Source organism: Mixophyes fleayi, chromosome 4 (genome assembly GCF_038048845.1).
Source record: "Mixophyes fleayi isolate aMixFle1 chromosome 4, aMixFle1.hap1, whole genome shotgun sequence".
In the NCBI taxonomy this organism is placed as follows: domain Eukaryota; kingdom Metazoa; phylum Chordata; class Amphibia; order Anura; family Limnodynastidae; genus Mixophyes; species Mixophyes fleayi.
The window spans coordinates 184,050,576-184,068,011 of record NC_134405.1 but is presented as its reverse complement, the minus strand read 5'-3'; the positions used below and the strand labels follow the sequence as shown (position 1 = coordinate 184,068,011).

Genomic DNA, 17,436 nt, shown 5'->3' with positions numbered 1-17,436 from the left:
CGCGCTCCCCAGCTCCCTTCCCCGTTATGCTGTGCAGCCAGTTACACTGGTGAGTTTGCTGTTTTTTTTTTCTAATTTGCTTTTTTTTTTACTGAAGAGGGGGGGGTGCCCGCGATTTTCAGGGGGTGCCCGCGATTTTCGGAGGGGGGGGGGTCGCGGGGGTGCCGCGATTTTCGGGGGGTGCCCGCGATTTTCGGAGGGGGGGGGTCGCGGGGGTGCCGCGATTTTCGGAGGGGTGGTCGCGGGGGTGCCGCGATTTTCGGGGGGGGGGGGGTGTCGCGGGGGTGAGAGCCAGGGGGTGCTGGGAAAGGGGGTGAGAGCCAAGGGGTGCTAGGAGAGTGGGTGAGAGCCAGGGGGTGCTGGGAGAGGGGGTGAGAGAGCCGAAGGGGGTGCTGGGAAAGGAGGTGAGAGCCAGGGGGTGCTGGGAGAGGGGGTGAGAGAGCCAAAGGGGGTGCTGGGAAAGGGGGTGAGAGAGCGGAAGGGGGTGCTGGGAAAGGGGGTGAGAGAGCGGAAGGGGGTGCTGGGAAAGGGGGTGAGAGAGCGGAAGGGGGTGCTGGGAAAGGGGGTGAGAGCCAGGGGGTGCTGGGAGAGGGGGTGAGAGAGCCGAAGGGGGTGCTGGGAGAGGGGATGAGAGCCAGGGGGTGCTGGGAAAGGGGGTGAGAGAGCCGAAGGGGGTGCTGGGAAAGGAGGTGAGAGAGCCAAAGGGGGTGAGAGCCAGGGGGTGCTAGGAGAGGGGGTGAGAGAGCGGAAGGGAGTGCTGGGAAAGGGGATGAGAGAGCGGAAGGGGGTGCAGGGAAAGGGGGTGAGAGCCAGGGGGTGCTGGGAGAGGGGGTGAGAGAGCCGAAGGGGGTGCTGGGAAAGGGGATGAGAGCCAGGGGGTGCTGGGAGAGGGGGTGAGAGAGCCGAAGGGGGTGCTGGGAAAGGAGGTGAGAGAGCCGAAGGGGATGCTGGGAAAGGGGGTGAGAGCCAGGGGGTGCTGGGAGAGGGGGTGAGAGAGCCAAAGGGGGTGCTGGGAAAGGGGGTGAGAGAGCGGAAGGGGGTGCTGGGAAAGGGGGTGAGAGAGCGGAAGGGGGTGCTGGGAAAGTGGGTGAGAGCCAGGGGGTGCTGGGAGAGGGGGTGAGAGAGCCAAAGGGGAAGGGGGTTCTGGGAGAGGGGGTGAGAGAGCCAGGGTGGTAGGGGGTGCAGGAAGAGGAGTGAGAGAGCCGGGGGGTAGAGGGTGCAGGAAGACGTGTGAGAGAGCCAGGGGAGTAGGTGATACAGGAAGATGTGTGAGAGCCAGCGGAGAAGGTGGTGCAGGGGGTTAAGTGAGAGGGACAAAGGAGAAGATGGTGCAGGGGCATAGGTAAAAGAAAGTGTAAAGGGAGAGACATCTTAAGAATGGGAATGTCAGGGATGCAGCCATCATAAAACACAAGTAGTAATGAAGAATGGAAATGCACAGAGGGGACAAGTGTTAAAAAAATAAAAAAAAACAAGCCTTCATACTCCATTCACCTATATTTTCTATACCCCCACTCCTAAATTTCTGCTTCGACCACTGCCCTCTATTCCTGCTCCCGACTGCCTGTGTGAGCTGACAGCTGCTGATCCCTCCTCGCCCAGCGCGCCCAGTAGGAGAACAGAACACAGTATGCCATAATCAGGTAAGTTCATATATTTTCTCGTGTGCAATATGTTTTTAACCATCCTTTCTTGAACTGGGGACACTACAGCGTATCCAATAATGTTTAACACTATGTATTGCTCATTATTGCGCTGTAATGTTTTTTGCATATTTATCTGTACAGAGATTTTTAATTAAGAGGAAAAAACATTGCTTGCCATAAATTTTATCTGTAATTGTGTCAATATATCTATTTTTGTTTGCATTGTAAATGATGTATTAAGCTGCTCTTGGGAGACTCACACTCAGTATCTGATATGCTGTACCAATTTTTATTTGTGAATGAGTTTTTATCTGAGCTTTACTAATGATTTGGGGGCACTACTATGCCATAATATGATTTGTGGGCACTTCTGCATGACCGAATATGTATTGAGGGTAATACTATGTGGCATAATATGACCGTGGGGCACTACGATGTGGCATAATATGAACTGGGCACACTACGGTGTGGCATCATATGAACTTCTGCCAAAGGCAAGTCTTTCATTGTTGAATATGACGGGAGCCCAAAGAAGTTGCTGTATCGGGGCCCAAAATTCCTCTTGTCAGCCCTGCCTGTGAGTCAAGGGGGTAGACGCCTCCAGGTAAATAATCTAGATGTTTCCTATCTAATCAAACTGATGGATCACATCCAATTATTTCTCACCCACCTCCTCTATCCCCCTTAATTTATATACTGTGTTATTTAAAATGAATAGAAAAGACGCATATCCAATTACTGTAGTAAAAGAAAAATATTTTTCTGTGACATTTTGCTGTAGATGGAAATACTTTTAATGCGGCCGTGTGGGTTCAACTGATCATTCAATAGTTATGTTTTTTTTAGATATATGTTAGTTTTATTTCATGTGGAATGATTCATGAAAATTCTGCCATTACTATTTAATTGAGGGAATAGGGAACCTGTTACCTATATGTGTGTGTAAGTACTCTGTTCGTTGTTGCTATTTTGTGGGAGATTTGAAAAAAGCAAAACATTGTTTCCTACAGTGGCGTCTGTATAATTGGTGGTATTGCTGTAGTATGGGGTGGCGTGCTGGTGGCAATGTTGTAGTGTGTTTGGTGCTTAGTATTGCTAATAAGTAGGAGAGGGTATTGCTATAATGTGGGGGGTGACGCTGGACGCTGTAATGTGGGGTGTGATGCCGGTTGCTGTAATGTGGGGGGTGATGCGGGACGCTGTAATGTGGGGGGTGATGCTGGATGCTGTAATGTGGGGGGTGATGCCGGTTGCTGTAATGTGGGGGTGATTGATGTAGTATGAGTGTGTGTGGGGGGTTATTTATTGCTGTAATTTGGGTACTAATAATGTATTGTCATGGTGTTTATTGATGTAATTGGGGTGCTAATACTGTAATGTTGCGGGTCATTAGGAGAAATAAATACCCCCCCCCCCCCCCCAAACACACACACACTCATACTACATCATGTTGTACTGCGCCAGCATCAGTGTGCAACAATATAGTGCATGGAGCCCACAACACGTGGGCCTGTGTGCTTTAAATGCCAGGGCTGATTTTTAGTCCCAGTCCGGCCCTGGTTTGAATCTTTGTTTTATATTGCGCCAAGTGTGTCTAGAAATGTGTGTCTTCTGTAAAGTGCAACTGGAAGGAGCAAGATGCATCTCATGCAAAGTATAAGATAAAAACCAATATCTGCCAGTGTACAGCTGGTGCACAATTCCATTCCATTTGTGGAGTGTAAATAGCTGTGTGCTCTTCTGCACAGCGAGGAACTCCTTTAAAAATGTGCTGCCCCTTTATTTCATTTCAGTAATCTCACTCTGCAAATTGGAATCTCATTGGTGTACTGCTCAGCAAATCTAAGTACACCGATGTATGCTCTGTACTTTGCAAGGAATGTCCTCACTTTCCCAACTCATCCCATTGGCAGATATAAACTGCTGTTCCCCTGCAAACGCCACTGCTACCTTCCGTTATTAACGTATGTCATGTGATGGAAACCCACACACACAAATCAAAGCACGTGTTGCTTCCAAAGACTATTTTATGCAGCACTTTAATAAAGATAGGGCAGAAAGGAAAACAGATCCAGGCGATGTTATACTTCCCCATTATCATTAGGTTGTGAGGTTAATTTAGTACAGCTTGTTTTAAACTGTACATTGTACATATGTTGCTTAAAATTCTACTACCTAGGTCCTAGGTATTCAAGACTACTTATCAAGGCCAATACAATAAAGCCTGTGATGTGCAATAGTACTGATATCAAGCAGCTATAAGTATAATAGTTTGTATCTCTAATAAATTCCAAGAATAACAGTTAAAGCAGGATTATCATCTGCTTCAACCAGAGCTATTACCGTTTAATCTAATCATGTACCTAATGCAAACTTGTCTGCAGTGCAAACTTCTGAAGGTGGGAGCAACACGAAAGTGACTAATTAGATATGTAACAACAAGTAAGCATAGGACACCTCAAAAATTTCACATCTCAAGCATTTAAGTGTCTATTCCGGCCTATGTCACTTTTCCTATTGAAGTATCTAGAGATCTTGGAGGGAGGTCCACGAGACAAGTGCGGGGGGCCTGGCATGACAGCTTGATTTGTGTTACCAGGGCTCCGCCCCTCACTGCGCAACTCCCATCCAAAGGAAGTGATGCAGGATCTGGAAGGTTGGAATACTTTCCTGGGAGTCTGAGAGAACTCCCTGAAATTCAGGAGTCTCCTGGACATTCCGGGAGAGTAGGCAAGTATGATATAATCATAAGCAGGTACATAAAACAATTAAACAAATAGAATTTACTGGTTCAAAGAAGTAAATGTAATAAAAAAAGGATAAAGCTCCATTATCCACAGTCATGTCAAAAATCCAAAAATGATGTAATAACATTATAGTTTCAAGTCAGGTTTTTACTTTTTATAGGTGTTGTAAATATTGAGGGGCCTGTCAAAGTGAAAGCTATATGTTACTTTCCTGGTAACAAACAATAATATCTGAGCCAAAGTGATGAACTCAACCTCTTGTCCAGGCTAAATCTTCAATTGTCCCAGGTCATCCTGGCCAACCATTTGTCATTCATGTGCTAAATTAAGCTACCTGTTGATTTTGAAGATGTTTTGTTTATATTTTAAAGATATCATGGGTGTTTTATGTCACATTGTTATGTAGCAATAAGCAATATAATCGCAGCTGAGGCTATAGATTAGTAGACTAACATATTCTTTTACATAAAATAACTTATTCTGTCACCTGGAATTCTACAGAATGAACATGTTTTACTTCCTGTCATATTTACATAGGAAAGTATCACAAACCTAATGAAGTATCTTACTCTGTCAGCTGCTCGTACTGTTTTTGAATTGAAAGCCTAATAATTCATCAGTTAGGAGAGTATAAACCTCTCTTTAGCATCTAAATTGTATGATCTTGTGTTGTCCTTCACTTTTCAGCACAGTTGCTTAGAACAAAAGACACTAATTAGCGATCATGAAGAAAACTATGAAAAGTGATTATTCAAAAAACGAATAGCAAAATATATGAATAGTTTCAGAAAACTAGCATGACACTGGCAGAAATATAATGCTAATTGTATTATGTTTTATAGCATAAAATACTGTTACTTAGATTTGGCATAGTAAGTTAAAAATATTTGTTGTCCATTAAGTCGTGAAATAATAAAATGATATAATAAAGATAAAAAAAATGCAATTTTTGTTTTTTTATTTTACTTCAGGTTACAGCACCAAAAATGAATGACCAAATTGTGCCTATTCTAAAATCATCAAAAGCATCTTAAATCGAAATAATAGAAATCTTAAAAATCCTCATTGAAGTCGGCATAAACATTTTGATGTCCTCCATGGTGTAAAGTCAATTTTCAATAGTAGTGAAAACCAGGAGAACTGAGAAATTGAGGAGGGCAGATTTTCCAGGAAAAAAAATGCAAAAGGAAGTAACTTTGTACCTTGGCAAAACCATGTTGCATTGGAGGGGTAGTTAAATTTAAAATGTGAGGTAGGATTTCTAGTTTGGATAGGGCATGTCCTAGATTAATTTAAAAGTTTAGTGAAAAAATTAAGCTATCAAGGATTTGTGTGCTACATGAAAAACAGCCAGTATTTAACTTATGTACAAAAGAATAAACTAATTTACACCCTTTGCATTGTAACATGGTTTGTCCAAAAGAAAAGTTATTCTTTTTTTGACTTTCCATGATGAATCAGGCCCACTGTATTTAGAGTTAGGAGTAAACCCAGCTAAAAGGTGCAGATTTGCACCTTGATAAAGCCATATAGCTCTCAAGGGGGGCAAATTTAAAATGTAAGAGCAGATTAAGAGTTGGGGTGTGCTAAATGCAAAAGCTGGCAATATTTTCCCTTTATGGCGAAAGAATTGTATTTGCACCCCTTGCATTGAAACAATTTGCCTAGTGAAAATTTGCAGTCTTTAGCTGGATATGCTCCTAACACTTAATAAATACATAAGAAGAAACTGTACAGAACTTTCTGAATTGGAATTACTTTCCTTTATACCATCACAGTTTCTCCATTAAATTTAATTATACCTCTTTCCCGATTCTTCATTTAAGGCAGTGAATAACACATGGTCTAAGCACGTTAAATATTTGGATGAAATATGTGTTAAATAATCACATTGCTGCTTTACAAGTAGGTAGAAACAGGCAAGGTACATCTAAAGAATGAATTGGAGTGAGATAGAGCGAGCATGGTCGATGTTTGCAAAGTACACATTAACACACTATTTTATATAGGCGAATGAAGGTGGAAGTGCTTTGTTGCAATGAAAACTATGACCTTTAAAAACTAGACAACTAAATGTTATGTGTAAACTCTTATCTTTATAAACAAAATATCAGTATTTTTTCCAATTCATTGATATAGAACTGGATAAGTTGGGATCCATTTAATTATCTCAAAGAAGTCCACAAAGTTCTATTTACATAACATTATTAGACAAAAGTTTTGACTATAACCTTCTGTTTAAAACCAATCCACAATTCACTAATTCCTGTTCTACGTGCCACTCCTATACAATTGCACCTAATGGTGTTTGTCTGTGTTGATGTGAATCTTTTCACAGCTGTTAGTTACTTTTCTGGTACACAACAGCCCACCAGAGACAGTAATCATTGTAGGTCCAGTTTAACAGTTCACTGAAGTCTAATGTAGAGCAGATGCATCTCTCCCAAGCATTAGAGTTCTGTGCTCAGACATTAAGTGGATTTAAATGAGGCAGAGATTCAAAATTATTTTCATGTTTTAAATCCGTTGCAAATCAGAAAATGTATTTGTAATGAATATTTCTATTGGCTTGAATGCAGGAATAGTTAATGCAAGTAAATGTTGATTACTACAAGAAAAATGTTCTGAACATGTTTTAGAATCCTACAATGTTTACTTGTTACCTAGCTACCGTATTATTTATCTTTATAAATGATTACTGTAAGGAGCAGCCTAATGGCTATATGGATACACTAGCTTATCATTTTATATACTTTTTATGTAGGAGGAAAGGGAACCTGCTTTTATAGCCCCTTCCCTTTTTATTTCTAATGTAAATGTTCAAGTCATAAAAACATCCAGCTTATGCATTCACTTCAAAACATAAATTATATTATTATTGTAAATTTTAAAACACCCATTGACACAACTAAAGTAACAACAGCATAACATAAATACGTCAAAATTAGGCATGCAGACTGGCTTTGGATATATAATTGTGGAATAACAAATCCCTTTACTAAATTAATCCATGTTGAAAAACTATTTTGTTTTAGGTTTCAATTTATTGTCTTCCTTAATATCAAATTATTATCATCACCATTTATTTATATAGCGCCACTAATTCTGCAGCGCTATACAGAGAACTCATTCACATCAGTCCCTGCCTCATTGGGGCTTACAGTCTAAGTTCCCTAACACATACACACACACACAGACTAAGGTCAATAAATCTTAGTGATTGTTTATATATGGAAGAGGGAGATTCCTTAGTCTGTGGAAGGTTTTTTTTATTTTATTTCTAAAGGCTTAGGCAATAAGACATGAGGAAATGATTTGTGTTTTGGTACTTTTCCTGGTTAAATCAGAATATATTGCAGAGCAATTGGAGAACATAATATTGAAATCAATGTATCTGGAAAGATAGTAGCATGGCTTCATAATATTATAAATAGATATATATATATTTATATATAGCATAAAGTAGGTGTCCTTCCTGCGCTCCTATAGGATGGGGGAAAGGGTGGGGAATGCAGCCCGATTCTCTTGGGAATACCCACTAGAATTCCCAAAGTTATAGACAATAAAACAGAGATTTGGAATGAGGCGCAGCTGGGAGGGTAATGAGATGAACGGGTTTTCTGAATATCACAACATAAATGGATTGTGTGGTAGCATAAATAAATAAAATATAGAATGTAGCATGTAAATGCAACAAAAACGTCCACAGTCACAATATAAAATGAATAAAAAGAATGAATAAATAAAAAAAATCCTAATATGCAATCTTTTCAGGTCATCTGGATATATTCCCAAACGGTCACTCAACAAATTCTCATCTGTTCCTCTCCGAATCCACCATATAGTTCATAAATATGCGGAAGACAGGAAGAAACAAGGATGCCCTTATAGTGTAGTATTCCAATAAAAGTTTATACGTATGAGTAATGATCAAATGCACTTACATTTAGTAAGGGTAACAATTCCCATCAAGGTATCTTTCCCACGTGATAAGGCTCCTGCCGGCACGCTACATCGCGATCATGTTTCCATATAAGCTTCCAAGTTCAGTTGTCCCAACAACCAAACGGAAGGTAAGAGAAGAAAAAAAGGGGGGTCCCCAAATGGTGTAGTATTCCAATAAAAGGTGTGTTTAATAAACAGCATAAAAATTGCACTTACATTCAGTAAGGATAACAGTGCACATAAAGGTGTCTTTCAGACGCGGCTAAGCTCCTGCTGCCACGCTGTAGCGCGATCGTATCAACGTCGCAACTTCCGAGTTCTGTTGTCCCGGTAACCGATCCCAACTCTCATTGGAACCCTATGCGTTTCGTCACTCGGACTTCGTCAGGGGTAATCCGATGAGGGTTGAGTGATGCCTTATATAGCGTCCCAGATGAATTTCTTTCTAACTACTTAACTCTCGCGGCGCTGGTATAAAGTGGGGATCGTTCCATATTTAATGTACTTATGGATAACTAAATTGGCATGTGATGGAAAGTTGACCCAAGGGTGTTAAATGATTGCCACAAATATTGAAAGGATCTACATAAAAAATATAATGATAAAAGTGGGTGTAATCTAAATAATTTGAATATGGAATGTCTATATATCTAGGTATATACAATATGCAAACTATTCCTGTGTGGAACTATAAAATAAGAGACAGCACCTATTTAAAGAAAAGAGATAAGCTCGAAATCTGAATTTAGTCCCATTGGTAATAAAGTGCTTAAATTAAAAATCCATTTGGCTTCTTCTTGATTAAGCAATTTGTTAAAATCCCCTCCTCTCCAGGGTTTCTGAACAAGTTTGATCCCTAGAAACTTTAGTCCTGATGGATCTTGATGATGGGTAGTTTTAAAATGATTGGATAAATGATGGGTTTCTAATCTGATCTTGATGTTTCTCACATGTTCGTTGATCCTTGTTTTTAATTTCCTAAAAGTTCTACCTATGTATTGTAGGCCACACGGACAGGTGATTAGGTAAATTACTCTCGTAGAGTTACATGAGATGTGTTCTTGTATGCGAAATGATTTAGATGAGGCTTGGGAAGTAAATTCCACTATTCCTTTAGTTCCCTCATGTTTCGTGATGTTACATGATTTACAGTTGAGACAATGGAAAAATCCATGTTTTCGTGTAGCATCCCTTAACTAATTAGAGGTATTCTTCACCATTTTTGGTAGATGGCTAACTACCATCTTTTGTTTTAGGTTTGGTGCCTTCCTAAATGTGATTACTGGATTTGTAGGGAGTAGTTTAGAAAGGATTTCATCTTTTTTCAAAAGATGCCAATGTTTCCTTATAATGGTTTTGATGTCCTTCGCCGATTCAGAAAATTGAGTAATAAATGGAACACAGATGTTGTCCCCTGGTTTGTTTTCTTCCTTTTTGCATTTGAGAAGGTCTTCTCTGGTAACACAACTGACCTCTTCCATTGTTTGTTCCACTTTTACTTCATCATAGCCTCTTTCACAAAATCTATATTTAACAATCTCCCCTTATTCTTTAAAGGTATTCAGGTTAGAACAATTTCTCCTTATCCTCATAAATTGGCCTCGAGGAATATTCTCCAGGCAATTAAGATAGTGATGACTGTTCATGGGTATGAAGCTGTTGCAATCTACTTCCTTAAAATGCGTTTTAGTTTCTATCTTTCCCCCCTCAATAAAAATATCCAGATCCAAAAAGGTTACTCTTTTTTGGCTAAAGGTGGTGGTGAATTCAAGATTCTTCTGTGGGGTATTCATACCGTCAATGAACTGTTTTAATGTATCTTCTCCTCCCCTCCAAATAAAAATAATATCATCTATGAACCGTTTCCAGAGGACCAAGTTTGACACCAAGCCGCAATCTGACCAGATGTTCTCCTCCTCCCATTTACTCATGAAGAGATTTGCGTAGCTTGGCGCAAACTTGGTCCCCATAGCTATTCCTCTTTCCTGTAAATAATGAAGATCCTGAAACCAAAAATTATTGTGGGTAAGTATAAAATGTATTCCTTTGATAATAAATTCTGTTTGGGCAGGTGGGATGTCAGAATCTTTTTCCAAGAAGAATTGTGTACTCTCAATGCCATCTATGTGGTTGATACAGGTATACAATGCACGCACATCACTTGTAACTAGAATGAAGTGGTCTTCCCACTGGACCTCACTCAAAAGATTCAATATGTGTGTGGTGTCTCTCAAATAGGACTGCTGTTGTTGAACCGTAGTTTGCAAAAAATGGTCAATGTATTCGGAAAGTGGAGATGTGAGGGAATTGATCCCCGATATTATGGGGCGGCCTGGAGGTTTGTGTAGATCTTTATGCACCTTCGGGAGGTGGTAAAATACCGGCAGGATTGGATGTGCTACTTTCAGAAACTTGTATTCTTTATCTGTTAAAATTCCTTGTTCAAAACCTTCTTTTAAGAATGAAAAAAGTTCTTTCTGGTTCTCCATAGTTGGATCTTTTTTCAACACTATATAAGTGTTGGAATCTTGTAGAAGGTTTCTGGATTCAGCTACATATTTTATTATCATCACCATTTATTTATATAGCACCACTAATTCTGCAGCGCTGTACAGAGAACTCATTCACATCAGTCCCTGCCTCATTGGGGCTTACAGTCTAAGTTCCCTAACACATACACACACACACAGACTAAGGTCAATAAATCTTAGTGATTGTTTATATATGGAAGAGGGAGAATCCTTAGTCTGTGGAAGGTTTTTTTTATTTTATTTCTAAAGGCTTAGGCAATAAGACATGAGGAAATGATTTGTGTTTTGGTACTTTTCCTGGTTAAATCAGAATATATTGCAGAGCAATTGGAGAACATAATATTGAAATCAATGTATCTGGAAAGATAGTAGCATGGCTTCATAATATTATATATAGATATATATATTTATATAGATAGATAGATACATACATACAGTGTATAGCTAGATAGATATAAATATACCATATACGAACAAAAGTATTTGGCCACACCTGTTAATTATTGAATTGAGGTGTTTGTCACATAATGACACATAATCATTGGGTTGATTCAACTTGTCCTGTAGATGTATCAATTTAATGTTTTTCTGGACAAAGGCATTCAACACATTTATGAGCTCACCCAATATATCATTTATTTATATGTATTTAATAAATTGACACCACCTACTTTTGTTACATGGCTATTGTTCACAACATTCTGTAATGGAATATATTACTGGAAACATGCCAAGGGTGAGGGGAACACGCCAAAATATCTGTATCACTTCATTCAAGCAACATGTTTATTATGTGTTAAGTTAAACCTGTATTTTTCCATAAAACTTCCAAACTAAAGTGCTCAGATTTTATTTTCACTTGAAAGAAGCTATTAAGCAGAGTTTATCTCTGCCTATGTGTGGCCAGAACTAGTTACATTACTGTATGTAGTACAGTACTGTGTATGTATTATACATATGGAAACTGGGCAGATTAGGCAAAGCCATAATCTTATTATTTAAGACAAATGTTCGATTTACAGTAGCATTGCTGAATCTATATCTGGGAGTCTAGGGTCATGAGCAGTTGACTATAGGATTCTTGGCATTTTTGTTGCATTTCCTCATGTCATCCACCTTACTGCATGTCTTGTATGCAACTGAGCATATTTTATCACCAATCCTGGTGAAATGAATACAGTCATTAAGTAAATGGAGAAGGTCCACATTTAGGCTCAAAGCATTAAAATGCAACATTTATAGTCAATAATGGCAAAAACATTTTAAAGCACTCAGCCCTTCCTGAGAACCTAAAACATGTAATATTGACTAACAACCTCATATTTTATTGCACTATGCATCCTCCACCTGCTTAATACTTGAGGTACTGAATTCTTAATCTTGGGAGTAGATTTACTAATCTGTGGGTTTGAAAAAGTAGAGATTTTGCCTATAGCAACCAATCTGATTCTACCTGTCATTTTGTAGAATGTACCAAGTAAATGAGAACTTGAATCTGATTGGTTGCTATAGGCAACATCTCCAGTTTCTCAAACTGCAGTTTAGTAAATATACCCCTTGGAATGATATGTTAACAATAACACATTTATAACAGTTTTCTTTATACTGTATTTTCTTTGTCTTGTAATGATGAATTGTGAAATAATTTCCATTTGACTTAGAAGTCTCTTAACGGAAAAATTATATATACACCATATGTACATGGATATAAATAGGACATGTAATATTATTTTAAATATGTAGGTCTAGAAAATGATTACAAAGGCTCTACACTAAAATAATACAACCGACTGATGTAAACATATGGACACAGGGTAAAAGCTGACACATATTCTTATATACATATAATTCCACATACATGATGCTTTTTATTTTATACATAGAAGATAGTATCTCTCTTGCTCCCTTTTCCGTCTCTCATATTTCCTTCTCATTTAAACCCCTGGTTGCTTTATTTTTGTTGACAATCATTTCTCAAGCTGCACAACCTACTAACATGCATTTCAGTAAAATATGACATGTTGAAGTTAGGAATCTAACATGTTAAAGCCACCATTGCAATTTCTGCAAGTGGACACTCAAAAATCCTTCACCATTTAAAAGCAAACCATAACTCTAAGCAGAGGCGGAACTAGCGAGCTGTGGGCCCCAGGGCAGGGAGGCAGGAGGGAACCGGGGGCAACAGCTCGCTAGTTCCCCATGCAGCAGGCCCTATTATCTCCATGGGCCCCGATGCACCGCATCTGCTGCACCAACTTAGTTCTGCCACTGACTCTAAGGGTCATATTCAATTGTCGGCGGGACAATTACGGTAATCGTGCGCGGAAAAACAGTTAATACAGTTAATATGTGTTTTCTTGCTTAATTCCCAAAATGCTTCCAAGGGTCTGCTAATAATAGAATAATGACATGATGACAACAAATATCATCATCATCATCATCAACATTTATTTATATAGCGCCAGCAAATTCCGTAGCGCTTTACAATTGGGAACAAACATTAATAAGACAATACTGGGTAATACATACAGACAGAGAGGTAATTTACTCGCTGGATTTCAGCTCGCAGCTCCCTGAGCCGCGAGCTGAAATCCAGCTAGATTTTACCGTATTAACTATAATAGTTTTAACGCCGCGGAACTTCCAGACAATTGAATATGCCCCTAAGCATCAAGCATATTAGCTTACAGTAACTATTGACCAGGCAAGCAAAGCTAAGGCAGCTCCTTTCCAGATGTTTATTCATACTTTTGATATACTTGAATGTTTCTATCATACCATCTTTTTCATATTACCTGTACCTCTTCTCTACTATAAATTGTACATGTTCAGCTCTCCACGTCTTTTCTGATCAGTCTTAAGCAGCCTATGCAACATTTAAGTAGCCCTTCTCTGAATCCTTTCTGCTTTTATTAATGCCTTGTTGGAGATGGGGCTTCCAAAACTGTACACAGTCCTAATGGTAAGGTTTTACCAGCCACCTATGTAAGGAAAGAATAATGGTGCAAATAGTGTTCTATGCTGTGCTAAATTCAGGTATATGTCCCCAAAGTACTGAGCTTCCACTGTTGTGTTAGCAATTGGATTTCCAAAATAAACACAAGGGAGAAAAAGAGTTGTATTTGACCATAGTTAATATGTGTTTTCTTGCTTAATTCCCAAAATGCTTCCAAGGGTCTGCTAATAATAGAATAATGACATGATGACAACAAATATCATCATCATCATCATCAACATTTATTTATATAGCGCCAGCAAATTCCGTAGCGCTTTACAATTGGGAACAAACATTAATAAGACAATACTGGGTAATACATACAGACAGAGAGGTAAGAGAACCCTGCTCGCTAGCTTACAATCTATAGGACAATGGGAGTTAGAAACACAAGGGCATGTGCTACATCATATTGCACAATGGACCAGCTAGACTGCAAAGGTAAAAGTATTGTGTGGGTTGTGTGTGTGGCAATGTTGGTCAGAGGGTTGTTGTCTTGCGTTAGCAGTGTAGAGGATGGTAATAGGGTAATCTAGAGAAATTAAGATGATGGTGGAGGAATATCATAACCTTGTCTGAAGAGGTGGGTTTTCAGTGAACGCTTGAAGGTTTGAAGACTAGAGGAAAGTCTTACTGTGCGTGGGAGGGAATTCCACAAAGTGGGTGCAGCCTGGAAAAAATCCTGTAACCGAGAATGGGAGGATGTGATGAGAGTGGAGGAAAGATGTAGATCTTGTGCAGAATGGAGGTGTCGAGTAGGGAGATATTTCGAGACAAGTGAGGAAATGTATGTCGGTGCAATTTTGTTGACGGCCTTATATGTTAGTAGAAGAATTTTATATTGGATTCGTTGAAATACAGGCAGCCAATGTAGAGACTGACAGATAGAAATAAAATATTTTTTTCATTTTGTGACAAGATGTTGGATGCAAAATGTATTTGGTATTACAAGCAGTTTTGCAGTGCACACAATGGTTATATGTATAATATAATTATATAATTACTTGCTAGATTATTACCTAGCCAATATATTTCAATTTTGTATTTTTGTATTTACATTTTTTACATCATTTGTCTAGATCATGTGTAATTCTACCTGTTATTTATCCTCTGAGATTTGGGATGATTTTGTTTATATTTTGTATTATGCTTACACTTTACAGACGCTTGAAATACAAACAGATAATGACCATGGTGGTCATGTAGCATTATCAGTGATTAGTCACGTTCATGGATCCACATTTACTCAGCAGCTACTCCTCCAGTGACATCAATTATTTAATTAATTACTATGGGTAATTTAGTTTCAGCCTATTGCAGGGATCACTCAATCCATACTGCATTAATTGGCGATTGCTAGCCACTTTTGTTTAAATGCTATATCATCTTTAACTGCAAAAGCTTTGGTAGTTTATGACAATGCAAAAAAAAGTATTGCTAATGCCATGCAAAATTAAGAATGTTGAGCTTTTTAATTAATTACTTTTTTATTGAGTTAGGATATTGGTTCTAGTATTTGGTTACATTATCCTAAGACATCTCTAAAAAGGTCTTTAATAACAGGGGACATTACCAATGATGATGCCAAAATAATGACCCAGCAGGATGACAGTACATACATTCTATGCTTTGCAGATGTGCTCGGAATCATTGTATAAATGCTTTTGAGGCAATGTCAGGATGTCGAAAGTAAGATGGGAATGGTACAAAGGGTCTGTTCATTTAAGTCAATTTTATGTTCTTAGTAATGCATTCTTACACCACAGAGAGAGAACGATTTGCCCTCCTGTGAACTGAAAAGAGAATGTCACATTTAATGTTATTGTACTAATAAAAAAACTGTAAAAGGTTCATGAGTAACAAAAGGCAATATCATCATCGTTTATTTATATAGCGCCTCAGATTCAGCAGTGCCGGACAGTCGGCATACAAATGCATGACTATAACATAACAAATACATGAAAACACATAAGTATAATAATAAATAGAATTGAACATAATAGCAGACATGAGAAATGCTCAAGCAATTACAGGTAGCACAAAAACAAGTTCGCTTTCCGTGTGTGTGAAACAATCAGCATAGCAGTCACACATATAATTCAGAGTAGGACATCACTGGGACAAATTAGGATAATAGACAGTCATGAGTTATAGGGTAGAGAGGACCCTGACTGCGAGAACTTCTAGAGATACTTACATTAAACTCTTTGGGGGTACCTATACAAAACCTAGGCAGTGGCATTTTATATGTACAATTTACTATATAAATCTAAGGAAGTAAGAGATTCATAAGTGTAGAATTGAATTTGATAATGTTACACTCTCCGAAATCCCTTAATGTAGATGCATATCAATTACATTATAAGGAATGGTATCAAAATATATAATGATCCAATAAAGCAGTTGGGGTGATTGATCCAGGGAATGAATATATTTGCTATGTATTGCTACTGGATCCACATATCTAGAATATATAAAAAGTTGAACTTAATGGGCCTGTGTTCTTTCAGTCTCAATATGTATCATGTAATGTATGTAACTATGCAAATTTTACATTTTGTTTGCTTTCTTGCCACCAATGCCTGATGGGTTGGGACTCTGGGTCAACATTGTAGACCCTAATAATTCCCATAATGCCATTCAGTTTCATATGCAATAAATCAATTCACCTTCTGATGCAATTGAAGGCATTATGATTGATTGTAAGAGAAAGAGGTGTGATGTGATCAGACAAGTGGAATCATACAAATTCAGTTCTTCTGGGAAATGGTTATCTGAAAACACAGCAATGGTAATCCTCAATGTCCCACATATTCATAACAGTCAGTAAGAACGTTAATCTTTATTGAGGTTATCCCATAAATTCAATTTCAACCCAGGAACTCTCTGAATGTTTTCTGGGCATTTTGCTGCAACACTGCGTGCAGGGTGGATAAAAATAATCATGCCACAATACAAACTCCAGCTTGAGCTGCATTGGTTGTGCCTTATTTTGTGGAATGTAACCCAGGGAATATGTTAATCTCTGTTTATAACACATGTGATTTATTAAAACCTATACAATACTGTCCTAAGTCCATATTGTTTCCATTTGTATGGTAAGAGGTGCATAAATTGTAGGCACACTCTCAGGTATTGTAATGTCTGTATTCATATTAGTATAATCCTTTCCTGTACTATCTTTTTATATATGAATTCTGAATTATTTATGTCTGTTTCTTTTTATGGCCTAGAATCATGAGTTTGTGGATGAACAAACCTATGAAGACAACTGCATTGAAGTGTCTACCATAAATAAACTAAGGAACCACAGTCCTTCTTTGTCATCACAGCATGATAGGAGCAGATTTTGCTGCTCTAGGAGGAATAAAAAGAATCTGCACATTCCAAATGCTAATGTTACAACATGCAGCCACCAAGGTAGTCTTCAGGAGCTCAGTGCTATCCACATCCAGTGTATGGAGAGAACCCCTTTAGCAAACAGGTATTGTTTTTCTCTTTGTGATTAAAAGACACTTGATTTATTTGAACATTGTTGCTTGCCCCTGGAAAGTTATATTGTGTTATCCTCC

General features: G+C 38.6%; 1 protein-coding gene across 2 annotated transcripts in view; it reads left to right on the top strand.

Annotated features, from left to right (window-relative positions):
• The window catches only part of KCND2 (potassium voltage-gated channel subfamily D member 2), a 375,371-nt gene that overhangs the window by 351,883 nt on the left and 6,052 nt on the right, over positions 1–17,436 (top strand). For both annotated transcript variants that reach the window (XM_075208964.1, XM_075208963.1), the window contains one exon: positions 17,098–17,348. In XM_075208964.1, coding sequence (XP_075065065.1) covers positions 17,098–17,348 — 251 coding nt within the window. The remainder of the gene's footprint in view (positions 1–17,097; positions 17,349–17,436) is intronic.